Source organism: Hypanus sabinus, chromosome 10 (genome assembly GCF_030144855.1).
Source record: "Hypanus sabinus isolate sHypSab1 chromosome 10, sHypSab1.hap1, whole genome shotgun sequence".
Classification (NCBI taxonomy): domain Eukaryota; kingdom Metazoa; phylum Chordata; class Chondrichthyes; order Myliobatiformes; family Dasyatidae; genus Hypanus; species Hypanus sabinus.
In genome coordinates this window covers 77,163,131-77,187,590 of record NC_082715.1, presented here as the reverse complement: position 1 = coordinate 77,187,590, position 24,460 = coordinate 77,163,131, and the positions used below count along the sequence as shown (strand labels likewise).

General features: G+C 41.5%; 1 protein-coding gene and 1 long non-coding RNA gene across 6 annotated transcripts in view; one reads left to right on the top strand and one right to left on the bottom strand.

Annotated features, from left to right (window-relative positions):
• The window catches only part of LOC132400779 (uncharacterized), a 52,476-nt gene that overhangs the window by 22,408 nt on the left and 5,608 nt on the right, over window positions 1-24,460 (top strand). The window contains exons 3-4 of one of the 2 annotated variants that reach the window (XR_009514363.1): window positions 10,577-10,698; window positions 15,524-15,632. This is a non-coding gene — a long non-coding RNA (uncharacterized LOC132400779). Of the gene's footprint in view, window positions 1-10,576; window positions 10,699-15,523; window positions 23,042-24,460 lie in introns of those variants that run through there. The other variant, XR_009514362.1, reaches the window with a different exon arrangement.
• LOC132400777 (signal-induced proliferation-associated 1-like protein 2) overlaps window positions 11,842-24,460 on the bottom strand; it is a 503,978-nt gene continuing 491,359 nt past the window's right edge. For all 4 annotated transcript variants that reach the window (XM_059982129.1, XM_059982126.1, XM_059982128.1 and 1 more), the window contains 2 exons: window positions 14,501-14,582; window positions 11,842-12,893 (listed from right to left, as the gene is read on the bottom strand). In XM_059982129.1, the coding sequence (XP_059838112.1) occupies window positions 12,747-12,893; window positions 14,501-14,582 (229 nt within the window). In that variant the 3' untranslated portion in view covers window positions 11,842-12,746. The remainder of the gene's footprint in view (window positions 12,894-14,500; window positions 14,583-24,460) is intronic.

Below are 24,460 nucleotides of genomic sequence, written 5' to 3'. Positions count from 1 at the left end.
TTGTTCCCTTGACTATTGAGTCCCTATCACTACCACCCCCTCTTCTCCCTCTGTATGAGAGATTTTTGGAAGGGATCGGGAGGTGTTGTCCGGAATTGGAGTAGATTTATTTGATGAAATGTTGAAATGTAGACCTAAAATGACAAAAGGTTTCACCAGGGGAAAGAACTTGCCAATTGTGGGGATGACTTACAGCGAACTGAAATGCTTGAGCATATAGACATTAAGATAGAGGATGTGCTGGAGCTTTTCAAAAGTGTTAAATTAGAGAAGTCACTGGGAGATTGGCGAGAGAACCCAGGAAATTATAGACCAGTGAGTCTGACTTAAGAGGTAGGCAAATTTTTGGAGAAGATCCTGAGAGGCAGGATTTATGAGTATTTGGAGAGACATAATCTGATTAAGGATAGTCAGCATGGCTTTGTCAAGGGCAGGTCGTGCCTAATGAGCCTGATTGAATTCATTGAGGATGTAACAAAACAACATTGATGAAGGTAGAATAGTGGATGTAGTGTATATGGATTTCAGTAAGGTATTTGATAAGGTTCCCCATGCAAGGCTCCTTCAGAAAGTAAGGAGGCATGGGATCCAAGGAGACCTTGCTTTATGGATCCAGAATTTGCTTGCCCACAGAAGGTAAAGGGTGGTTGTAGATGGTTTATGTTCTGCATGGAGGTTGGTGACCAGTGGTGTTCCTCAGGGATCGATTCTGGGACCCCTCTTCTTTGTGATTTTTATAAGTGACCTGGATGAAGAAGTAGAAGGGTGGGTTAGTAAGTTTGCTGATGACACAAGGTTGGGGATGTTATGGATAGTCTGGAGGGCTGTCAGAGGTCACTGGAGCAACCGAGGTTGAGAGGTGACCTGATAGAGATGTATAAAATAATGAGGGGCATTGATTGTGTGGATAGCCAGAGGCTTTTTCCCAGGGCTGAAATGGCTAACATGATGGAGCATGTTATTAAGGTACTTGAAAATAGGTATCGAGGGGATGTCAGGGGTAAGTTTTTCACACAGAGAGTGGTGGATGCGTGAAATGCATTGCCAGTGGTGGTGGTGGAAGCTGATACAATAGGGTCTTTTAAGAGCCTGTTAGATAGGTACATGGAGCTTAGAAAAATAGAGGGCAATGCACCAGGGAAATTCTAGGCAGTCTCTAGAGTAGATTACATGGTCGGCACAACATTGTGGGCCGAAGGGCCTGTAATGTGCTGTAGAGTTCTATGTTATATGTTTAACGCAATTGAGTTTAATGTTTGCCAATAAGCTTTTGGCAGAGTTTTTACTCTCAGACTTGTTGGGAAAACACTAGTTTTATGAGAGGTAGTCTCCCACACATTGCAGACTTTTGCCCCCCACTGACAAGAGTGATCTAATGGATAAATGAAGCACAGCACAATATCTCCCAGTTTAGGAACACTGGAATGCATGTGATTTCTCAAAGTACTCCTGGGAGAAGATAAATTCAATTATAACTAATAAATAGTTCCCCTTTGTCATTCCTCTTGATATATTGTCTGCTGCAAATTTAGAAATGCAGGAAGAAACTACATCTGCGATTGCTGGTACAGGCAGCAGAAGAAACACTAGAGTAGAAGCAAACAAATCATTTTGAGTTTCTGCCTTGATTGCAATCAATGACTGGTGATATGAAGTAAATCTATGGTAGGGTAGCCATATTAATGCCCCACTTAGCACTCTCCTGTTACAGTGTTCTTAGTCCTCCACCCTGAACATTCATAGCTACATCCCCCAAAATGCTTTAACAGTATCCTGTGACCACACCCCCCCCCCACCACTTTGCTATGTGGTGCTGTGTCCAGAGCCAGGCATCTCGTTGCCATGCGCTGCTGTGCTTGGAACTGGGTGCAAATCTCCAACTTATGTTGAAACTGCCACAGCAATAAATCACCCCTCAGCCAGTGTGGCAAAGTACCTATGGACCTGGTGTTGGGTGAGATGTGAAACTCACAATGTGGACCACTGTTAGGGACCAGAGGTGGTAGCTCTTTGCTTACAGAGGGCAGCAATCCTCTCTCCCTCCATCTTTCTCTCCCCCAGTTCTCACCCTCCCCTTTCCTGCCTCTTTCTCCCACTTCCCTTTCAGTCCTCTCCCCACTTTCCTCCCCCTCCTCTCTCTCATCCTGTCATTACTCTCATCCTCAGTCACTCTGGGACTCTCACTCACTCATGCTCCCTCTTATGCTCTCCCTCCCATTTTTCTCTCTCTCTGACATTCTTTCACAGATGGAACTAGGTGGAGGAAGTAACACTAGATAAAGGTGAGATGAAAATGGTGACAAAGGGGGTGAGAGCCGAGCTAGGCCAGTGAGAATGGGCAAGTTACATGAGGTGAGTTAATTGAAATTGTAAAGTTCAATATTTGTAAAATTTTATTGTTACCCAAGTGGAATACAAGGTGTTACTTATCAAGTTTATGTGTCAGTAGAGAAAACTGATGAGGGAAGAGGGTGGCAATTTGAACTGCTGTGCAAGCATTGCAGACAGAGCATAAGATGCTCCATGAAATGTTTGCCTGGTCTACACTAGGGCCCACTGATGCACCAATGCATCAAACATTGAATGCAGTAGACTAAGTTGGACCAGGTGCTGTGAGTCTGCCTCTATCTGGAACAGCTATTTAGCTCCCTTATTGGAGATCAGGGAGGAGGAGTAGAAACAAGTGTTTCACCTCCTTTGGTTGTATTGGACAGTGTCAAGGGCCAGGGAGGGGATGGTGCGGAGGGAGAGTGGACTAGGGGTAACAGAGGTAGTTTTTTTTACAGAGATTGGTGGGTACACGGAACACGCTGACAAGGGTGGTGGTAGAAGCAGATACATTGGGATGACATTTAAGAAACTCTTAGATTGGCACATGGATGATAGAAAAATGGAGGGAAGGATTATGTTGACCTTAGAGTAGTCCATGATTGACATGGCATCATGTTCTAACAGAGACAGTGGAAACAGAAGGAAATGGAATGGGGAAGATGTGAGCTGATCTTAGTGCTGCTAGTGGAAATGGTGAAGGATGATATGCTGAAGGAACAGTTAGTGGGGTGGGAGGTGGGGACGGGGCTCACATTCTCTGTTGGGATGGCTTTTGGTCTGCTGTGTTCATGAAAAACCAAAATAGAAATTAAGGAAATCCTGGAAATTAAGGGTTTTTAGGGAAATAAGATCAGCATTGGTCTTGATGAATGATGGAGCAGATTGTATAGATCATAGACTTACTCCTGTATGTGCTTCATCTGGTGAAATGGGCTGAAAAATGGCAGATGGAATTTAATGCAGACAAATATACGGTGTTGCACTTTGGGAGGACCAACTAGGGTAGTTCTCACATGGTGAATGGCAGGGAACAGAGGAGTGCGATAGAACAGAGGGATCTGGGAATACAGATCTATAATTCCTTGAAAGTAGCATCATGGGTAGATAATGAAATCTTTTGATTTCTGGGGAGCAATGAACTGTGGGTATTAAAACTGTCATAATTGGCCAATCACCTGAATCATTGTATTTCGGTCAACTAACACTGGAGATTATGTGACATAAACCCAACTAAAGAGGACAACAAAGTAGAAATAGATTCATCCCAGTTTGACCATGTAATGATTACTGGTTAAATTTAATTATGATTCCTTTGTATCCAAAATGTCTTGCAATTCATTTGTGCTATTTAACACCAAATTTACAAAAGAAGAAAACAGAAAAGCCTTAATTAGACCAGGCTGAAAAAACTGGTGGATGAAATACTCTGGTACATTTCTGGCACTGAGGAGAACCTTTTGTCTGTAAAGCACTTTAGTACATCCTGAGAGGGTAAAAGATACCAAGGATAAGCAAGTTATTACAATCAGGATATGGATCACATTTCTCCCACTAATGGAAATAAATTCAGCGTCCTTTCATTAAGCCATGGGGCAGCTAGAGGTCTGAATCAATATTTGTAACATTTAAAACCCAATGATCTTTGGATTAGGTTTCAGATCTGCTGCGGGCAGGGAGTGCATTAATACAATAAAGATGGACTCATTGTCATATAACAGAAATATCAATGGAAGAACTGTTTTTTTTAAAAAAAATACATGGCAGCAATTCTCCATGGAGAACCTATCACACCAATGTGGTGAAGTAATGCTTGGCTCTCCAGTTTTCAGAGCCTTATAACTTACCTCTAACATTTAGAATGAGGAAAATACTGGAATTAATTTGTCACCTGCCAAGGATCATGAAGGAGACCTAACAATAAATCAATATTTTGAAGCTCTTTCTTGAGTAAATCGATCAATAACATTTAGCTGGTATTAACCACCCATCCTTTTGCACAGAACTGTAAATACACCAAGATGGTGGCCATTTTATCAGGTGCACATGTACACCTCCTCATTAATGCAAATATCTCACCAGCCAATCATGTGGCAGCAATTCAATGTTTAGAAATATGTAGACATGGTCAAGCGGTTCAGTTGTTGTTCAAATCAAACATCAGAATGGGGAATAAAAGTGACCTAAGTGATGTTGATGTGGAATGATAGTTGGTGCCAGACAGGGTGGTTTAAGTATCTCAAAAACTGCTGGCTGATCTGGGTTTTTCAAGCACAGCAGTGTCTAGAGTTTACAGAGAATGGTGCAAATAAACTTTAAAGATCCCATGAGTGGCAGTTCTGAGTATGAAAACACCCTGTTAATGAGAGAGGTCAGAGGAGAATGGCCAAACAGGATTGAGCTGATGGGAAGGAAACTAACCCAAATAACCAGGCATTACAATGATGGTGTGCAGAAGAGCATCTCTGAGTACACAGCAGGTCAAACCTTGAAGCATGTCATTCCTGTACATAATATAGTGGCCACTAGTGTAGTGTCCCAATACAAAATTGCACCTCACGACACTATTCTTCCAACTAATCATTTAAACAACGCATGGTTGATTTCTAGCCATCTTTATTTTCTAAGTTCTGTATAATTCCATGGTGACTTTTGGCTCCTACTTTCATTCTGCACCTCCAAAAGGGTCTCAGCCCAAAATATTGACTCTTTATTCATTTCCATAGGTGTTGAGTTCCTCCAGCATTTTGTGTGTACACTACTATTGATTTCCAGCATCTGCAAAATTTCTTGTTTTACGTCTACACATTTTGTTAATTTTGTTTTGATACATTAAATGATCTTTCATTGAATTGACAGTCCTTGTAACTTTGATCAGTTCCTTTCCACTGGTGAAGCTGAACTGCAGGTACTTGGTAATTATAGGACTCAAGCACAACAGCTGTGAGAGTTGTTTCCAATCTTGCTTCAGGCAAGCTTTTCTATTGGAGGGAGGGTTGCAGGCGGCGTGTGGCAGTGATTGTATGCTACTGGAATGCATTGGGATGCAATTCTGCCTTCTCAGGAATTTTTATAATTGCTTTTAGGTACCAAAATGTTCCATTGACATTGAAAATCCAATCTTCGCAATTTCAATTTAATGATCTGTATCTGGGGCATATAGAGCAAGACCTCCATTAAAGCCTGAAGCAAACCAGCAATTAAATGATTGGTTTATTTCTTTGGCTTGACCTGTCTATTGGTTTGGCACATGGGAAAGGTAAATTAAACTGTAAGGTTCTCAGATATAAACTCAGTGGCCACTTCATTAGGCACAGAAGTGGAACCCAGTGAGGTCTTCTGCTGCTGGAGGCCATCCACTTCAGGGTTCAATGCATTGTGCATTCAGAGATGCTCTTCTGCCACTACTGTTATAACATACGGTTATTTGAGTTACCGTTGACATTCTGTAAGCTTAAACCAGTCTGGCCATTCTCCTCTAACCTCTCTCATTAATTCATTTATCATGGACGCAGCACAATAGCGTAGTGATTAGCACAACACTTTACAGCGCCATTTACTTGGTTCAATTTCTGCCAATACCTGTAAGGAGTTGTATGTTCTTGCCATGTCTGCATAGGTTTCCTCTGGGTGCTCCGGTTTCCTTCCATGTTCCAAAGATGTGGGTTAGTCGGTTAATTGGTCACATGGACTCATTGGGCCAGAAGGGCCTGTTACTGTGCTGTGTCTCCAAATAAAATAAATGAGCAGCATGTTTTTGCCCACAGAACTGCAACTCACTGGATGTTTTATTTTGTTTTTTTGCAGCATAATCTGTAAACTCTAACAGACTGTTGTCATGAAATTCCCAGGAGATCATCAGTTTCTGAGATGTTCAAACCACCCCATCTGGCACCAACAATCAAAGTCAAAGTCACTTTGATCACATTTCTTCCCCAATCTGGTGTTTGGTCTGAACAACAACTGAATCTCTGAAACAACTGAAAAACAACAAACAACTGAAAAAGGGTCAAGTTTATTGTCATCTGACTGTACATATATACAACTAAACAATACACCATTCCTTTGGATCACTGTGCACCCAGAAAACTTGCATCACACAGCACATAAACAAAAATATTAAGTTAAAAATATAATTCCTAATACATGTATTGTACAGCATAGGTAAATGGTAAGCAGCTTGCTGACCTAGAGATGAGACCTCAGTGGTGGCAGGGTATTCATTAGTCTCACTGCCTGAGGGAAGAAGTTGCTACCCAGACTGGCAGTCCTAGTCCTGATCATTCTGTACCTCCATCCTGATGGTAGTGGGTCAAAGAGATTGTGAGATGGGTGGTAAGGATTTTCAACTATGCTTTCAGCCTCTTATCTGCAATGCCGCTGGTGTCACAACTGGAAGACTCTGGCGATCCTCTTGGTGGTTTTTACTATCCTCTGTAGGGTCTTGCAGTCCACGTGCTTTTCTCCTGCATCGAGTTTCTGCCACATGATTGGCTGATTGGATATTTAGATTATCGAGCAGTTGTACAGGTGTACCCGATAAAATTGGCATTGAATGTATATTCACAGGACTGGCTGTGTAAGGTACAAATATGAATGAGTATTGACCTGCTTTAACCTTATTGATCAGCATATGCTGAGAAGCATAATGGCTTCCTTATATATTTTACTAAACGTCAAACCTTGAAATTTTTAATTGACCTGGGTTCAATTCTACTGCTGCCTGCAAGGAGTTTGTACATCCTCCCCGTGAATGTGTGGGCTTCCTCAGGATGCTCCGGTTTCCTCCCACATTCCAAAGACGTACAGATTTGGGTTAGTAAATTGTGGGTATGCTATATTGGTGCCAGAAATGTGGTGACACATATGGGCTACCCCCAGCACATCCTTGGTCTGTGTTGGCCATTGAAGCAAATGATGTGTTAAGCTGTGTTTCAATGTACCTACATGTGACAAGTGAAGCTAATTTTTACCATTCTCCAGACTGTACTTGTGTTAAATTAGGAAATGCTCCAGCTTTGGATTGACGAGATTACATTTCCACTCGACATGGTGACATCATTGGCCAAGTCAATGTAACTTCGATCAAGCAGCAAAAAACCTGTATAATCTAATACCCTGCCTGTAAATCTGGTGGAAGCAAAGAATGTTGGGCTTGGTGAGTGTGGGGAACCACAGGAGAGGTGTGGGACATGTAGCAGAGAAGGAATGCCAGGGGCAGACACACTCAGCTCTGAGACACCAGGCAAGGTAACTTGATGACAAATAATTGGTTTATTGACATTACACCATGTCTCCCTGGTGCTTCTTGCTCCCTCCTTCCCAACCATGATTCCCCTTTCCCTGCCCTCTTGATTGTCAGTCCACATTAGAGAACTATATCAGAATCAATGTTATCATCACTTACATATGTCATGAAATTTGTTTTTTTTTGCAATACTACAATACAAAAGTCTTAGACTCCCTAGCTATATATATGTGCCTAAAACTTGTGTACAGTACTGTAGCTGTTTGCATGTGAAAGTGGTCACACACTAGCACACTGCTTCAACCAAGTGAACTAAACCAGGTTAAGGTAGCCAGCAGGCCTTGTGCCCTGCTGTCTTAGCATGTGAAGTCAGCGCCAGTGGACTGTGTGGATGACATCAACAGTGAGATCCTATGCCCAGGAAGGTGATTCTACAAGGCTTCATGGAGAGCAAAAGGCAATACGCCGAGAAAAAATGAGGTACGAAGGTAAACGAGCCAAGAATATAAAGAAGGGTAGTAAAAGCTTCTTTAGGTATGTGAATAGCAAAAAAATAGTTAAGACCAAAATTGAGCCATTGAAGACAGAAACGGGTGAATTTATTATGGGGAACAAGGAAATGGCAGATGAGTTGAACAGGTACTTTAGATCTGTCTTCACTAGGGAAGACACAAATGATCTCCCAGATGTAATAGTGGCCAAAGGATCTGAAGGAAATTTATATTAGGCAAGAAACGGATAAACTGTTGAGTCTGAAGGCTGATAAGTCCCCAGGACCCGATGGTCTGCATCCCAGGGTACTTAAAGAGGTGGCTCTAGAAATCGTGGACGCATTGGTACTCATTTTCCAATTTTCTATAGATTCAGGAACAGTTCCTGTGAATTGGAGGGTGGTTAATGTTATCCCACTTTTCAAGAAAGGAGGGAGAAAGAAAACAGGGAATTATAGACCGGTTAGCTTGACGTCAGTAGTGGGAAAGATGCTGGAGTCAATTATAAAGGAGGAAATTACGACACATTTGGATAGCAGTAGTAGGATCAGTCCAAGTCAGCATGGATTTATGAAGGGGAAATCATGCTTGACTAATCTTCTGGAGTGTTTTGAGGATGTAACTATGGAAATGGACATGGGAGAGCCAGTGGATGTAGTGTACCTGGACTTTCAGAAAGCCTTTGATAAAGTCCCACATGGGAGATTAGTGGGCAAAATTAGGGCACATGGTATTGGGGGCAGAGTACTGACCTGGATTGAAAATTGACTGGCTGACAGGAAACAAAAAGTAGTGATTAATGGGTCCCTTTCTGAATGGCAGGCTGTGACCAGTGGGGTACCGCAAGGTTCGGTGATGGGACCGCAGCTGTTTACAATGTACATTAATGATTTAGATGAAGGGATTAAAAGTAACATTAGCAAATTTGCTGATGACACAAAGCTGGGTGGCAGTGTGAAATGTCAGGAGGATGTTATGAGAATGCAGGGTGACTTGGATAGGCTAGGTGAGGGGTGAATGTATGGCAGATGCAGTTTAATGTGGATAAATGTGAGGTTATCCACTTTGGCGGCAAGAACAGGAAGGCAGATTACTATCTAAATAGAGTCAAGTTAGGAAAAGGGGAAGTACAACGAGATCTAGGTGTTCTTGTACATCAGTCAATGAAAGCAAGCATGCAGGTACAGCAGGCAGTGAAGAAAGCTAATGGCATGCTGGCCTTTATAACAAGAGGAATTGAGTATAGGAGTAAAGAGGTTCTTCTGCAGCTGTACAGGGCCCTGCTGAGACCCCCCCACCTGGTATTGTGTGCAGTTTTGATCTCCAAATTTGAGGAAGGACATTCTTGCTATTGAGGGAGTGCAGCGTAGGTTCACAAGGTTAATTCCTGGAATGGCGGGACTGTCATATGTTGAAAGATTGGAGCGACTGGGCTTGTATACACTGGAATTTAGAAGGATGAGAGGGGATCTGATTGAAACATATAAGATTATTAATGGATTGGACACGCTGGAGGCAGGAAGTATGTTCCCGCTGATGGGCGAGTCCAGAACTAGAGGCCACAGTTTAAGACTAAGGGGTAGGCCATTTGGAACAGAGATGCGGAAAAACTTTTTCACCCAGAGAGTGGTGGATATGTGGAATGCTCTGCCCCAGAAGGCAGTGGAGGCCAAGTCTCTGGATGCTTTCAAGAGAGAGTTAGATAGAGCTCTTATAGATAGCGAGGTCAAGGGATATGGGGAGAGGGCAGGAAAGGGGTACTGATTGTGTATGATCAACCATGATCACAGTGAATGGCGGTGCTGGCTAGAAGGGCTGAATGGCCTACTCCTGCACCTATTGTCTATTGTCAAAGGGCATGACAATGCACAGAAGTAGTCATGGTCATCCACTGCCACCAAGGAAGACCCCTGTTGTGACTACTACTTGTACCACTGGGCCTGAACTTCCAAAGATGAGAGAGAAACTGCTCCAGTGCATCTGTTTTTTCACTTTAAAAACTCTCCCACACAGGTTTTTTTTCAGTGCAGTTCACATCATCACAGAAGAGCGGCACAAATCTAACTGTCATCATTGGTATGATAGACAACCAATCAGAGGTCTTGAGGTAGAGGGAAATGATAGATGGTACCCTGTAATACTGTTGATATAAGCTACTCCAAGGAACAAATGTATTGCACCTCAATCTGTTTATAATTTGCAAGTTGGAAAATTTGATGAACAAGATGTTATTAATGTTTGCCTGTAGCTGTCTGCACCTCATCTAAACCCTTCTTTCTTATTTCCACTGCCTCATCCTTTTTGCCATTTAGTCAGTCCTAAATCCCAGTGAACCACAGGCCTTTCCATAGGCTTTAAATAAAAAAGAGAACATTGTGCTTACTTAGCAGCTCAGGCAGCATCTGTGAAGGGAAAGCACAGTTAATATTTCAGTTTGACGATCTTTCATCAGCAAGAATTCTGATCATTGACCTGAAATGTTAAGTTCTTTCCTCTCTTCATAAAACAGGTGCAGCAAGAAGTGACTACGGCAAAATCTTTAAATATGGAAGACATTTCAGAAGAATCAGTGAGTCTGGGAAGAAAGATGAGTTGCAAGGGTTGTGAATGAATCTCACTTCTGACCATCTGGTGAGTGATACTACATAGATGTAGCCCTCAAAGGCAATTTTATTTTACAGTGAAAATCTAGTTAATCCTGTTCACTGTCCAATGCTCAATTCCTTTGTGAATCCCATCATTGAAGTTGCTCTCACTATCCTTCAGGCAGTGAAACTCAGATTATATTTGCTGAATTGGAAAAACTCAGTCTTTGTAATGCCTTTGCCTATTTTGCTATTCCCCTTCTAGTAATCTCATTTATTCCACCAATGGAAATGTTCCCTTTATTTATTTTGCCAAGAAAAATCATGATTAGACATTCTAAAGTATGTCCCTTTAGAACAGGGGTTCCCAAATTTTTAATGCCATGAAGCAAGGGGTCTGTGGGCCCCAAGTTGGGACCTATGCTTCAGAGCAAAGATGAGGAATTTCCTTAGCCAGAGGGTGGTGAATCTGTGGAATTCATTGCCAAAGGAGGCTATTATTGGGTATATTTGAAGTAGGTTGATAGGTTCTTGATTAGTAAAAACATCAAAGGTTGTGGGGAGAAGGCAAGAGAATGGTGTTGAAAGGGATAATAAATCAGCCATGATGAAATGGCAGAGCAGACATGAAGGGCCAAAATGGCCTATTTCTGCCTCTAAGTCTTGTGTTCTTATTTTGAACACCATCAAATCAACTCCCAAACTCTGCTCTAAGAACAATTCCATTGTATCCAATCATAAGAATGGTTACAGGACTGAAGAACTTTGGTTATATCCATTGTAAAGGATCCATTCTAGAGTGCATCACGCACACTGGATACAATGTTCTAATTGCACCTGAATTAATGAAATTCATTGGAACCTCATGTTCTATGTGCATCCATGTAGAGCACTGTATCTGGAGGATTAAGTAACTTAGAAAAAACTGAGACTAAATTTAATGTCATAGCACATTGCTCAAAATTACTCTGCCATGGGCAGTTCCAAGGCCGGCTGCAAAAGGGGGAAGGCTGGGCATGGGGCTAGCAACCCCATCCAGTGACACAGAAATACCACAGTAGCTCCAATGACCGTATCCTTGGAAGAAGAAGGAATTGTTGGCAGCCTATGCCCCAGTAGGGGTGATGGGCTTAAGTAGGTAAGCTTATTGCTTAAAATGCAAAAAGAACTAAAAGATAAAAAAAAAGAGCAACTTTGTCCTACATTTATTAAAAAAGCAACTGTATGTCACATTTCAAATGAAGTCGTTTAAAAAGAACACATTTCTCAAAGCGTACAAACCATGTAATATTATATACTAGCAGCATCCAAGTGTTTGATTTACTACAAACCATGACTGTCTTTGTACTCACAAGCTACAGACAACACCATTTACAGCAAAATGTTTTTTTCCATAGTGCAGATAAACCAAACTTAAAGTTAACAATTTAAAGTTAAATAATTTTAAATAATTGTTAAATACAAGACACTTTTCATTTTAGAGCTTCTGTACAAAGATAAACAAATTTGGCATTGTACAAGTGGCTTGCCGACTCACTGTGTACACTCACTCCTTACAGAATGGTGTACCATTGATCCTACAGCCTTTAAGTGAACTGTACAAAAATCAGTGAAGTTGTAGATTTAAGTGAGCCATTCAAAAGGCAAGGGTAGTTTTAAACATCAGAACACTGCTTGTTTCAGGCACCAATGTTTATTCCAGCAAATGAACATTCCCCTATAGTAAATATAGCTAAACCTGCTTGATCAGACTAGTGCTAAATTCCAAACAAAGCCCTGCGGGGTATCACTAAAGTCTTATTGCTATAACACTGCAACAATGGAAAGAAACTAATTACAAAAAATAGAGCACCTTTTACATTGAAGTTACCGTCTCAAGTTTCTATTTTACAATACATGAGGCTGTGAAGCCCTTAGCTAGTTCAACCGCTAAGTTTAACTGGAGTTTTGTCAGTGGTGTATTTGAGTGAACAGAACCAGACAAATAATACCTACAACACCTATACTTATTTCTGAACAGATTAGTATAACATTCTAGGAGTTAATGAATCTTTCGGCTAGGGCTTTTTGACCATGGTTCGCATTGTTAGTACATCAGGACTTCTTGTCGATGGTGTTGAAGAACCATTCTGTAAATTTTCGTAACTGTGCAGCTGCGGTTTGGGACTCCTCTTGAAGGCGTAGGTTGTCATGTCGCAGGTGGTGAACCTCAGCCTGAAGCATCGCTTTGTCTTCCTTTTCCTGACCAGACAATTATTACAGGATAAGCACAAGTTACATCCCACTGCATGCTGTGAGACTTGGAAAATGAGATCTTGCACAGTGTGCTTTTTTTGCAGTTTGTAGTTTCATCAAGTGCTGTGATTCATGACTACACCTTTCTAATTGAAATGATGAGGCTTCACTTAATTAAGTTGGTCACCCAGCTTGGTTAATTAACAGGAATGTGAACAGATTTTTACATTTCCTTCAGAACAAAAAATCAAAGCATTCACATAGCAAAGTGACATCCTATAATTGTGCAATATTTTTGTAGTTCTGGGAAATGTTATTCCATCAAATATTATGTGCAACACTCCAGATGAGATTTTGTAGAGGTATTTTACAACTGTAGCTTTGGTGAGGTGAGATGAGTTTTGTGAACAATTCTGGCCTCATTAAAGGAAGCATGGGGGGTGAAGTAGCAAAGGTATATTAGTTTGATTTGTGAGCTGAGGAGGTTATCTTATGAGAAAGCATTGAGTTGAATTGAAAATTCAAAAATTGAAAAAGCATTGAGCCTTATTTGGAAGAGTGAAAGGTGAATGAATGAAACATGGGCTCGAAAGGGGAGATGCTGCATAAACAAGGGGGCATAGTTTCAGGATAAGTAGGTGCTGTCTCATAGCTGAACTGAGGAGCAATTTCTTTTTTGAGGCATGTGAATCAGGAATTATTTTAATCTCAGAAAGCTGTAAAGAGAACAGAGATGAGGAATATTTTCTTTAGCCAGACAGTGGTGAATGTGGGGAGTTCATTGCCACAGACAACCATGGAGGCCAAGTTATTGGATATATTTGAAGTGGAAGTTGAAAGTTTCTTGATTAGTAAGGACATCAAAGGTTATGAGGAGAAGGCAGGAAAATGGGATTGAGAAGAATAATAAATCAGCCATGATGGAATAACAGAGCAGACTCAATGGGCCAAATGGCCTAAGTTTGCTCCTATGTCTTATGGTCTTAAAAGCAAGGTGACATAGTTTCAAGATAAAGAGTTGGTCACTTACAGATGAACTGAGGAGGAATGTCTTTTCTGTGTCATATGAATCTGGATTTTTTTTTGTCTCAGAGAGCTGTAGGTATTTAGTCTTTGATAACTCAGAGAGCTAGATGTTTTCCTTGCAGGGTAACCAAAGGTATGATAATCAGGTGATGTTGAGACCAAAGGTCTCATCACCCACTGTTGAATGATGGGGAAGGTACAATGTCTCATATATCCTATGCCTATTACATGAGGGCTTCATATCAATCGTGTAGTTGTGTAGCAATGGTACATGTCTGGAGAAAGGAATAAGACTGGGAGAATGTAGGGAAAGATGGGTGTGAAAGGTAAGATACTCAGCTAAGGCCCAGTGGTGTGTGGATCTTTGGAGAAAGATCATAAGAGGGCAAGAAGAATGGTAGAAAATAGAATGAAATGAATGATGGAGACAGGAGAGGATCTGGCATGGGATGGAGGGATAAAATTATGGAGGGAGGTTGTAAAGGAAGAGTGGGTTTCTAAAGGCAAGAAGCTTTATTTTTATTACAACTCATAAATAATTTAAAAGGTGAAGTGGATGGAAGGAACAAATAGTTAAGAGTTGGTACCTTCCGAAGGTCATCCTGAAGTTGAATGAGAATTGTCTCCAGCTGATTCACTTTCCCAGTAATGGTGTTTGCAGTATTTCCCCTAGATGAAAGCATCAAGGGAGATAAATTACTTTAAAATACTTCACAAACTATCATTTGTTCATACCTACCTTAGAGAAAGATAGAAAGTGAAAAAAATAGCAGTCTCTACGGAACTAAATATGGGATATGCAAGCAATCCTAGACCATCAGTACCAGGTTCATAATTTAGTTGTAATCACAGGGATGGCATGAAAGATGAGAATAGGAATTTATACATCTTAAAATATAGCGAAGACTCTGAATGAAATGCGGTTTCCCAGGCGTTAGATGTGAATTGTCCAGGAAAGCTTCTGTGGAAGGAGGGGGAGCAGTAGCTGGAAGTATGCAAAGTGAGTGCTATTATACCAAATACAACAGGTTCTGTAAATGCTGGAGGGACTCGGCAGACCAGGCAGCATCTATGGAAAGGAATAAACAGTTCACATTTCAAGCCAAGATCTTTCATAGGGACTGGAAAGGAAGGGGCAGAGGCCAAAATATGAAGATGGAATAGGGAAAGGAGTACAAGCTGGTAGATAATAATTGAAACCGGGTGAGGGAGATGGATGAATTAAGTGAGAAACTTGAAGGTGATAGGTGGAAGAGATAAAGGGCTGAAAAAAGAAATGTAATAGATGATTATAGATCGTGGAAGAAATGGAAGGAGGGGAACTAGAGGGAGGTGATGGGCCAGTGAGGAGAAGGGGTAAGGGGAGTCTGAATGGATTAGTGAAAAAAGAGAGAAGTGGGGAGGGGGAGGAAATTACCAGAAGTTAGAGAAATCGATATTCACGCAGTCAGGTTGGAGGCTACTCAGATGGAATATGAAAATGAAAGGGCTACAAAGTGCATTACTGTCTTCTGAAAGCACTGATTTGGGTAGTGACCCCACTCAATGCTAATAATATAATCTCAAATACAATCATCCAGAAATTGAAATTTTACTGTATATTTTTAAAGACTTAAAAAATGTACAAAAATATCAACAACGGACATGAAGATCATCTGATGTGATAGACTGGATTTGAGTCAAGTCAGCCTCAACCCTGAGGTACTGCCTAGAAAGAAGGTCAGTATTTGTGCTTCTGTTTACATTTATAAATAATACAGAGGACGAGATGATACCCAAGGGGTTCAACCTTCTGGATGATACTGTGTTGGGTGTGGCAGCCAATGATGCTAACTGATAAGTAATATTCCTTGGGTAGAATCTGAACAGGGCAGATGGGTGGAAGGAGAGAGATATAACTTAATTCCCATCTTGACTAACATCAGCAAGCCACTTGGGTTTGTATAATGTAGCAGCTCCAATTAATCTCCAGTCCTGCTGAAGGGTTTCAGCCCGAAACGTTGACTGTACTCTTTTCCATAGATGCTGCCTGGCCTACTGAGTTCCTCCAGCATTTTGTGTGTGTTGCTTCAATTAGTACTCTAAGTTTCTTCATGCGGTTTTCATTTAGTGCTTTAACATTATTAGATGTTCTGTTAGATTAATTATTTCAGATAGGGTTAGGCACAGAATTCTTAAGTTTAAGTAAGTAATTTAAAAATAAGTATAGATTTAGTTTTCTTCCTCTTTAAAAGCAGAAATACTAAATTTTTACTACCTCTTATAGAATGCCATATTATTAAAGTAGTTATAATTTATTGCTAAACTCGCTCAAAGTGGTGACTAGAGGGCGATACTGAGATTATTGAATAAAACCATTGCAAATAATTGTGACCAGACAATTCAGCAATGGAATACTGCTTTTGTTATATAAAACTTTTAAATATGGTTGGTATTCAGAGCAAACTCATCTTAAACAAGCTGCTAATGAGAACAGATGGCAGCATTTTTACTTCACTTGGGAGTTTAAGAGGAATCACATTACATGAGACAAATGTAAAGTCATCAATTTCACAGATCCTGCTGGCAGGATGCAGAATTTAAAAGTTTCAATCAATCCTGTTTAATCTGTATTTATTTATAATGAGTGGAACGTTCCATGAACTGCTGTGTCAGCAAGACTGATGTAAAAACCTCCTACCCATAAATGTATACACAAAGATGGAGTTTCACACAGCTAGTTGCATCAGACATTTATGCAAAGACTTACACATAAACTTAAGGAAGCACATTCAGTCTGCCAAAGCCACAAAGCCAGAGTGCAACCACAGTCTCATACAGACACATACCTTTATACATAATCTAACACAGCCATCTGTCCACATATACACACTGCATAATCATATCTGCACATGGATACATTCATGCATGCAAAGATCATCTCAGACACACTCAAGAAAGCAGTATCACATAACCAACCATATACAGTACAGTTAATGAGTCTCACTCAGGCACATTGTAGATCGGAATAATTTAGCATAATCTGAATCAGGTTTATTATCACTGAGATATGTTGTGAAATTTGTTTTTTTGTGGCAGCCGTACAGTACAGGCATAACAAAGTTACAACAAAAATACATGTGATGAAGGGAGTGTGGTGTTCATAGATCATTCAGAAGTCAGATAGTAGAAGGTGAGAAGCTGTTCCTAAAACATTGAGTGCAGGTCTTCAGGCCCCTGAAGTACCACCTCTGTGATGGTAGTAATGAGAAGAGGGCAGGTTCCAAATGGTGAGGGTTCGTAATGGTTTAATGCGCCACCTTGAGGCACCACCTTTGGAAGATGTCCTCGCTGGTGGGAGGGGAGCTGGCTTAGTTTACAAGTCACTGAAGGCTCCATCTTGTGCATTAGTCCCTTCTTGTTAAGTTGTGATGCAACCAATCAGAATGGCCTCCACAGTACATCTGTAGAAATTTGCTACAATCAATGTTGACATCTCCTCTAACACCTAATGAAGTATAACCACTGACATGCCTGCAACATGACTTGCATCAGTATGTTGGGCCCAGGATAGATCCTCCGAGATGCTGACACCCAGGAACTTGAAACTGCTCACCCTTTCCACTGCTGACCTCTCAATGAAGACTGGTGTGTATTCCCTTGACTTCTCCTTCCTGATGTCCACAATCAATTTCCTGGTCTTGCTGATGTCGAGTGCAAGGTTGTTGCTACATTACCAATCGATTAGATGATATATTTCATTCCTGTAAGCTTCCTTATTACTATCAGAAATTCTGCCAACAACAGTGGTGTCATGTGTGAATTTACAGATGGCATTTGAGCTGTACCTAGCCGCACGGTCACAAGTGTAAGAGAGTTGAGCCGTGGGCTAAGCTCACATCGTTAAGGGGCGTCTGTGTTGATTGCCAATGAGGAGATGTTATTAAAGATTCATACTGAACTGTGGTCCCCTGATGAGGAAACCAAAAATGGAGGTACAAAGGCCCAGAGTTTGAAGCTTGTTGATTAGTACTGAGAGGAATGTGGTGTTGTACGCCAAGCTATAATCAATAAACAGCAGCCTGATGTAGGTATTACTATTGTCCAAGGTGGTGCAAGGCAGAGTGGAGAGCCGGTAAGATTGCATCCTCTGTAGACTTGCGGGGGTAGGCAAACTGCTGCGGGTCTAGGTTCTTGCTCAGGCAGGAGTTAATTCTGGCCATTACCAACCTCTCAAAGCACTTCATTATACTAGTGACTTTGAGTGACTGCTACTGGGTGATATTTGTTGAGGCAGCTCACCCTGCTGTGCTTGGGCACCGGTATGATTGATACTCTTTTGAAGCAGATCAAACCTCTGACTGCAGCACTGAGGGGTTGAAAATGTTTTTGGATACTTCCGTCAGTTGGCTGGCACAAGTTTTCAGTACCTGCTGGGTACAAAATCGGGGCCTGATACCTTATGAGGGTAACTCTGAGTCAAAGGAAACAATTTTTTTGGTGAGAATAAAAAAAATCTATATCCATTTAGGCATCCAATCTCAGTGGAGGCACTTCATATCCTCCGCTGAGCTGCAGCTCCTTAGGGACCACGTCAGGGAACTGGAGATGCAGCTTGCTGGCCTTTGTCTGGGTCAGGAAAGTAAGGAGGTGATAGATAGGAGCTATAAGCAAGAAATCACACCGGGGCCTCGGGAGACAGATAAGTGGGTAAGAGTCAGGAAAGGGAAGGGCAAGAGTCAGATACTAGAGAGTACCCGTGTGGCTGTCTCCTTTAACAATAAGAACTCCTGTTTGAGTACAGTTGGGGGAGGGGGCCGAACTGGGGGAAGCAACAGTGGCCGTGCCTCTGGCACAGAATCTGGCCCTGTGGCTCAGAAGGATAAGGAAAGGAAGAGGACGGCAGCAGTGATAGGGGACTCTATAGTTAGGGGGTCAGGTAGGTGATTCTGTGGATGCAGGAAGGAAACACGGATGGAAGTTTGCCTCTCAGGTGCCAGGGTCCGGGATGTTTCTGACCATGTAGGAAAAGGGAGGAGGTCCTGAAAACAGACTACAGGGAGTTAGGAAGGAAGCTGAGAAGCAGGACTTCAAAGGCAGTAATTTCGGGATTACTGTCTGTGCCATGCAACAGTGAGTGTAGGAATAGAGTGGGGTGGAGGAAAAATGCATGGCTGAGGGATTGGAGCAGGGCACAGGGATTCAGATTTCTGGATCATTGGGATCTCTTTGGGGCAGGTGTGACCTGTACAAAAAGGACGGGTTGCACTTGAATCTGAGGAGGACCAATATCCTGGTAGGGAGGTTTGCTCAGGCTATTGGGAGTTTAAAATGGAATTGCTGGGGGGGGGGGAGGGTGGAAACCAAACTGAAAAGATGGAGGGAAGGAGTGGATGGCTCACAAATTGAGAAAGCTTGTAGACAGTGTGAGAGGGGGGATAAGCAGGTGATAGAAAAGGGATGCGCTCAGACCGATGATTTGAGATGTCTCTATTTTAACGCACAGAGTATCATGAACAAAGCGGATGAGCTTAGAGCATGGATAGGTACTTGGAGCAATGATGTGGCCATTACAGAGACTTGGATGCTGCAGGGGCAGGAATGGCTACTTAAGAGTGCCAGGCTTTATATGTTTCAGAAAGGACAGGGAGCAAGGCAGAAGAGGTTGGGATGTGGCATTCTTGATCAGAGATAGTGTCATGGGTGCAGAAAAGGAGCAAGTCATGGAGGGATTGTCTACTGAGTCTCTGTGGGTGGAAGTTAGAAACAGGAAAGGGGTCAATAAATTTACTGGGTGCTTTTTATAGACCACCCAGTTAAGACATCAAGGAGCAGGTAGGGAGACAGATTCTGGAATGGTGCAATAATAACAGGGTTGTCGTGATGGGAGATTTTAATTTCCCCAATACTGATTATGCATCTCCCTAGAACACGGGGTTTAGATAGGGTAGAGTTTGTTAGGTGTGTTCAGGAAGGTTTCCTGACACAATATGTAGATAAGCCTACAACAGGAGAGGCTGTACTTGATCTGGTATTGCAAAATAAACCTGGTCAAGTGTCAGGTCTCTCATTGCGAGAGCATTTTGGAGATAGTGATCACAATTCTATCTCCTTTACCATAGCATTGGAGAGGGATAGGAACAGACAAGTTAGGAAAGCATTTAATTGGAGTAAGGGAAAATATGAGGCTATCAGGCAGGAGCTTGGAAGTATAAATCAGGAACAGATGTTACCAGGGAAATGTATGGCAGAAATGTGGCAAATGTTCAGGGGATATTTGCATGGCATTCTGCATAGGTACATTCCAGTGAGCCAGGGAAAGGATGGTAGGATACAGGAACCATGGTGTACAAAGGCTTTTTAAAATCTAGTCAAGAAGAAAAGCTTCAAAAAACTAGGTAATGATAGAGATCTAGAAAATTATAAAGCTAGCAGGAAGGAGCTTAAGAATGTAATTAGGTGAGACAGAAGGGGCCATAAGAAGGCCTTGGTGAGCAGGATTAAGGAAAACCCCAAGGCATTGTACAAGTATGTGAAGAGCAAAAGAATAATACATGAGATAATAGGATGAGTCAAGTGTGACAGTGGAAAAGTGTGTATGGAACTGGAGATAGCAGAGGCACATAATGAATATTTTGCTTCAGTATTCACTACAGAAAAGGACCTTGGCGATTGTATGGATGACATACAGGTAGCCTGGGAAATTATAGACCAGTGAGTCTTACTTAAGTGGTTGGTAAGTTGATGGAGAAGATCTTGAGAGGTAAGATTTATGAACGTTTGGAGAGGAATAATATGATTAGGAATTGTCAGCATGGCTTTGTCAAAGGCAGGTCGTGCCTGATGAGCCTGATTGAAATTTTTGAGGATGTGATTAAACATATTGATGAAGGAAGAGCAGTAGATGTAGTGTATATCAATTTCAGCAAGGCATTTGATAAGGTACCCCATGCAAGGCTTATTGAGAAAGTAAGGAGGCATAGGATCCAAGGGGACCTTGCTTTGTGGATCCAGAATTAGCTTGTTCACAGAAGACTAAGGGTAGTTGTAAATGGGTCATATTCTGCATTGAGGTTGGTGATCAGTGGTGTGTCTCAGGGATCTGTTCTGAGACCCCTTCTCTTCGTGATTTGTATAAATGACCTGGATGAGGAAGTGGACTAATGGGTTAGTAAATTTGCTGATGACACAAAGGTTGGGGGTGTTGTAGATAGTGTGGAGGGCTGTCAGAGGTTACAGCAGGACATCAATAGGATGCAAAACTGGGCTGAGAAGTGGCAGATGGAGTTCAGCCCAGATAATAGTGAGGTGATCCATTTTGGTAAGTCAAATATGATGGCAGAATATAGTATTAATGAAAAGACTCTTGGCAGTGAGGAGGATCAGAGGGATCTTGGGGTCCGAGTCCATAGGACACGCAAAGCTGCTGCGCAGGTTGACTGTGTGGTTAAGAAGGCATACGGTGCATTGGTCTTCATCAATTGTGGGATTGAATTAAAGAGCCGAGAGGTAATGTTACAGCTATATAGGACCGTGATCAGGCCCCACTTGGAGTACTGTGCTCAGTTCTGGTCACCTCACTTCAGGAAGGATGTGGAAACTATAGAAAGGGTGCAGAGGAAATCTACAAGGATGATACCTGGATAGGGGAGCATGCCTTATGAGAATAGGTTTAATGAACAGGCCTTCTCTCCTTGAAGCAACAGAGGATGAGAGGTGACCTGTGCTACGTCCGTAGCCTCCTCCTTTGTGAGAATTGCAAGATCACTGTTGGGTTGGGTCCAGGGGCACAGGAAATGAGAGAGAGACGTGCAAAATGCCTCATTTCCCTGGCGATGTAAAGCTACGGGACATGGCCATTGTCTCCGGAAGACTAAGTTGTGTATTGAGTACTATACTGTTCATTGAAGCCCCTCAGGGGATGACCAGAGTAGGCTGGTTGAGGGATTGCATCATCCCAACCTGATTGACATCTGAGACCCTGGGAGTAAGGATAAAAGAGGGTCTGGGGAACAACCCCTTCAGACGCACCAGGAGAAACGCTAGAAATCCCGTGACAGCGTTTAATAGCGACAGCCGGTGGGGGGCTTGCGTGCGTCCTTTCCCTCGCCTGGGATTGGCAGCCTCACCATGGAAGAACGGCTTTAGCTAAAGGAGAGGCCACAAGTGAACGATCACACCAACGGGACTCCTGACGGATCGAAATCGTAAAGGTTGGAAAACCCGCAGCAGTAACTGTTCCCAGTCTATTCCTACTTCTCTCTCTCTCTCTCCAACAAAGTGCAACACAGCGACAACCAAAAGGCTGCAGCCTGCATGAACTGAGTGATTTTTATATTTCCATCAGACAATACATTATTCCCTAGATAAAGATAGAGCTATTTCTTATTGGTTATTATTATACCCACGCTTTAGATTTAGTATTGACGACGTATATTCTCTGTATGTTTGCATTAATCTTAATTTTGTGCCCTTTATCAATAAATACTTTTAAAAATAGTACCATCAGACTTCAACGGACCTTTCTATCTTTGCTGGTAAGTGATCCAGTTACAGGATTTCGTAACACCTGCTAGAGATGTACAAGATGATGAGAGACATCGATCATGTGGATAGTCAGAGGCTTTTTGCTAAGGCTAAAATGGCTAACATGAGAGGACACCGTTTTAAGTGCTTAGAAGTAAGTACAGAGGAGATGTCAGGGTTAGGTTTTTTTAATGCAGAAAGTGGTGGGTGCATGGAATGGGCTGCCGGTGATGGAGGTGGAAATGATAGGGTCTTTTAACAGACTGCTGGATAGGTACATGGAGCTTAGAAAAAATAGAGGGCTATGGGTACCCTAGATAATTTTTAAAGTAAGTACATGTTTGGTACAGCATTGTGGGCCAAAGGGCCTGTAATGTGCTCTAGGTTTTCTGTTTTACTTCCACTCTTAAAATCTGGAGTTATCTTTTTGCTGAGGGTTTCACCAGTGTTAGTCATTGCTGCCTTTGTCACAGCTGCCATTGGCTGTTCAAACTTTAAGCATCTAGATTGTCTTGTCTTCTGCTGTCAAGGTCATATCAAATTGATCAAGAAATCTATAAACAAAATTCCAAATAAAAATAGCAGGTTAAATACTGTAATAATAATGAAGTTATTACTACCCCTTTTACACATCCTTCAGATACCTTGGCTCTATCTACACCATTCATCCACACCTTCATTACCTCTTCATTCCGTCTTTGAATATGTAAAGCCAGGCATCCACCAGAAAGTCTTCGGCCCATACCCTAATAGGACAAGTCTTTTTAGTTCATTACCCTGCATTTAATATCCTACAGTGGTTCTTGATTAAATAACACCTTGATTTTAAATCAGATTCAATTGTGTTTTAACAAATAATTTTGCACACCATTTTAGTAAAATCCATGAAATAATTAGTTTAAATGCTTCCAATTTACTTTAAATGGTGAGCATGTAAAGTCATCAAATTAATGCACTTGCATTTCGTGTGCCTTCAAAATTAGTTTTAGCAACAGTTAATCTTAATTAGAACAGAATGGGGAATTCATGAAGGGTGTTTATTAGATAAACCATAAAACAGCATTTATTATCCAATTAATATGCATACATCAATTTATCTTAAAGAATTGACAAATTCCCATGTCAAACTACCCATTTTCAGTGTTTATAAGAGTTTAGTTCTGAAAAAGCTGATCCTGGATTTCATGAGTCATTTCTACCAATATTTGTGGCTCTAACATTCAAGGCTTTGGGCCCATTTTTGTTGTTACTGACTGATCAAATTGTACACATTCTAAATGATTGATTTTCAGACTAGCTATATCAAGGCAGCTTTGCAAATCTACTTGACTGCCATTATTTGAGAGTGCCACCAAATACATCAACTAGGTAAACACAGAGTGGTCGGTACATGGAACACACAGCAATGGATGGCGGTAGGGGCAATTACATTAGGGACATTAGATAGGCACATACATGAAAGAAAAATGCAGGGTTAAGTGGGAGAGAAGTAGTTAGGTTGATTATGGAGTAGGCTAAAAGGTTGGTACAACATAGTGGACTGAAGGGCCTGTACTGTGCTGTAAGGTTCTATGCTCTAGAGTTGAGGAAACCCCTTCAGAGGATTAAAGTCACATTTGACACCAATGTTGTGGAATCCAATCTGTTTTTAAAGCAGAGTGGCATCACTGAAGTTAATGAATTTTGTATCTTTTATAGTGCTGGACTGAAACTATTTGCTGATAATTCTACAAAACAACTCTATTTCTAGCTTCTTCACTAAATCAAGGTAGCTTACCTTTGCGTACTTTAGAAACTGGATAATACTGAAGCCTATGATGCCAATTGACAAAGAGCCAGATAATAACCAAATCTAACAACATTCTGCTTGCCTGGTAATTACAGCATCAGTTTTTCCCATTAACATTGTGCATGCCACCATAGACTACAGCCATCCAACCAGTGTCCAATTCCCTGAGCTGGTATCAGTAACACAATTTTTGTTTGACAGTTTGGTCTATTTGTGATTTCTTTTACAGTGGATATTCAAAAGAGTTTGCTAA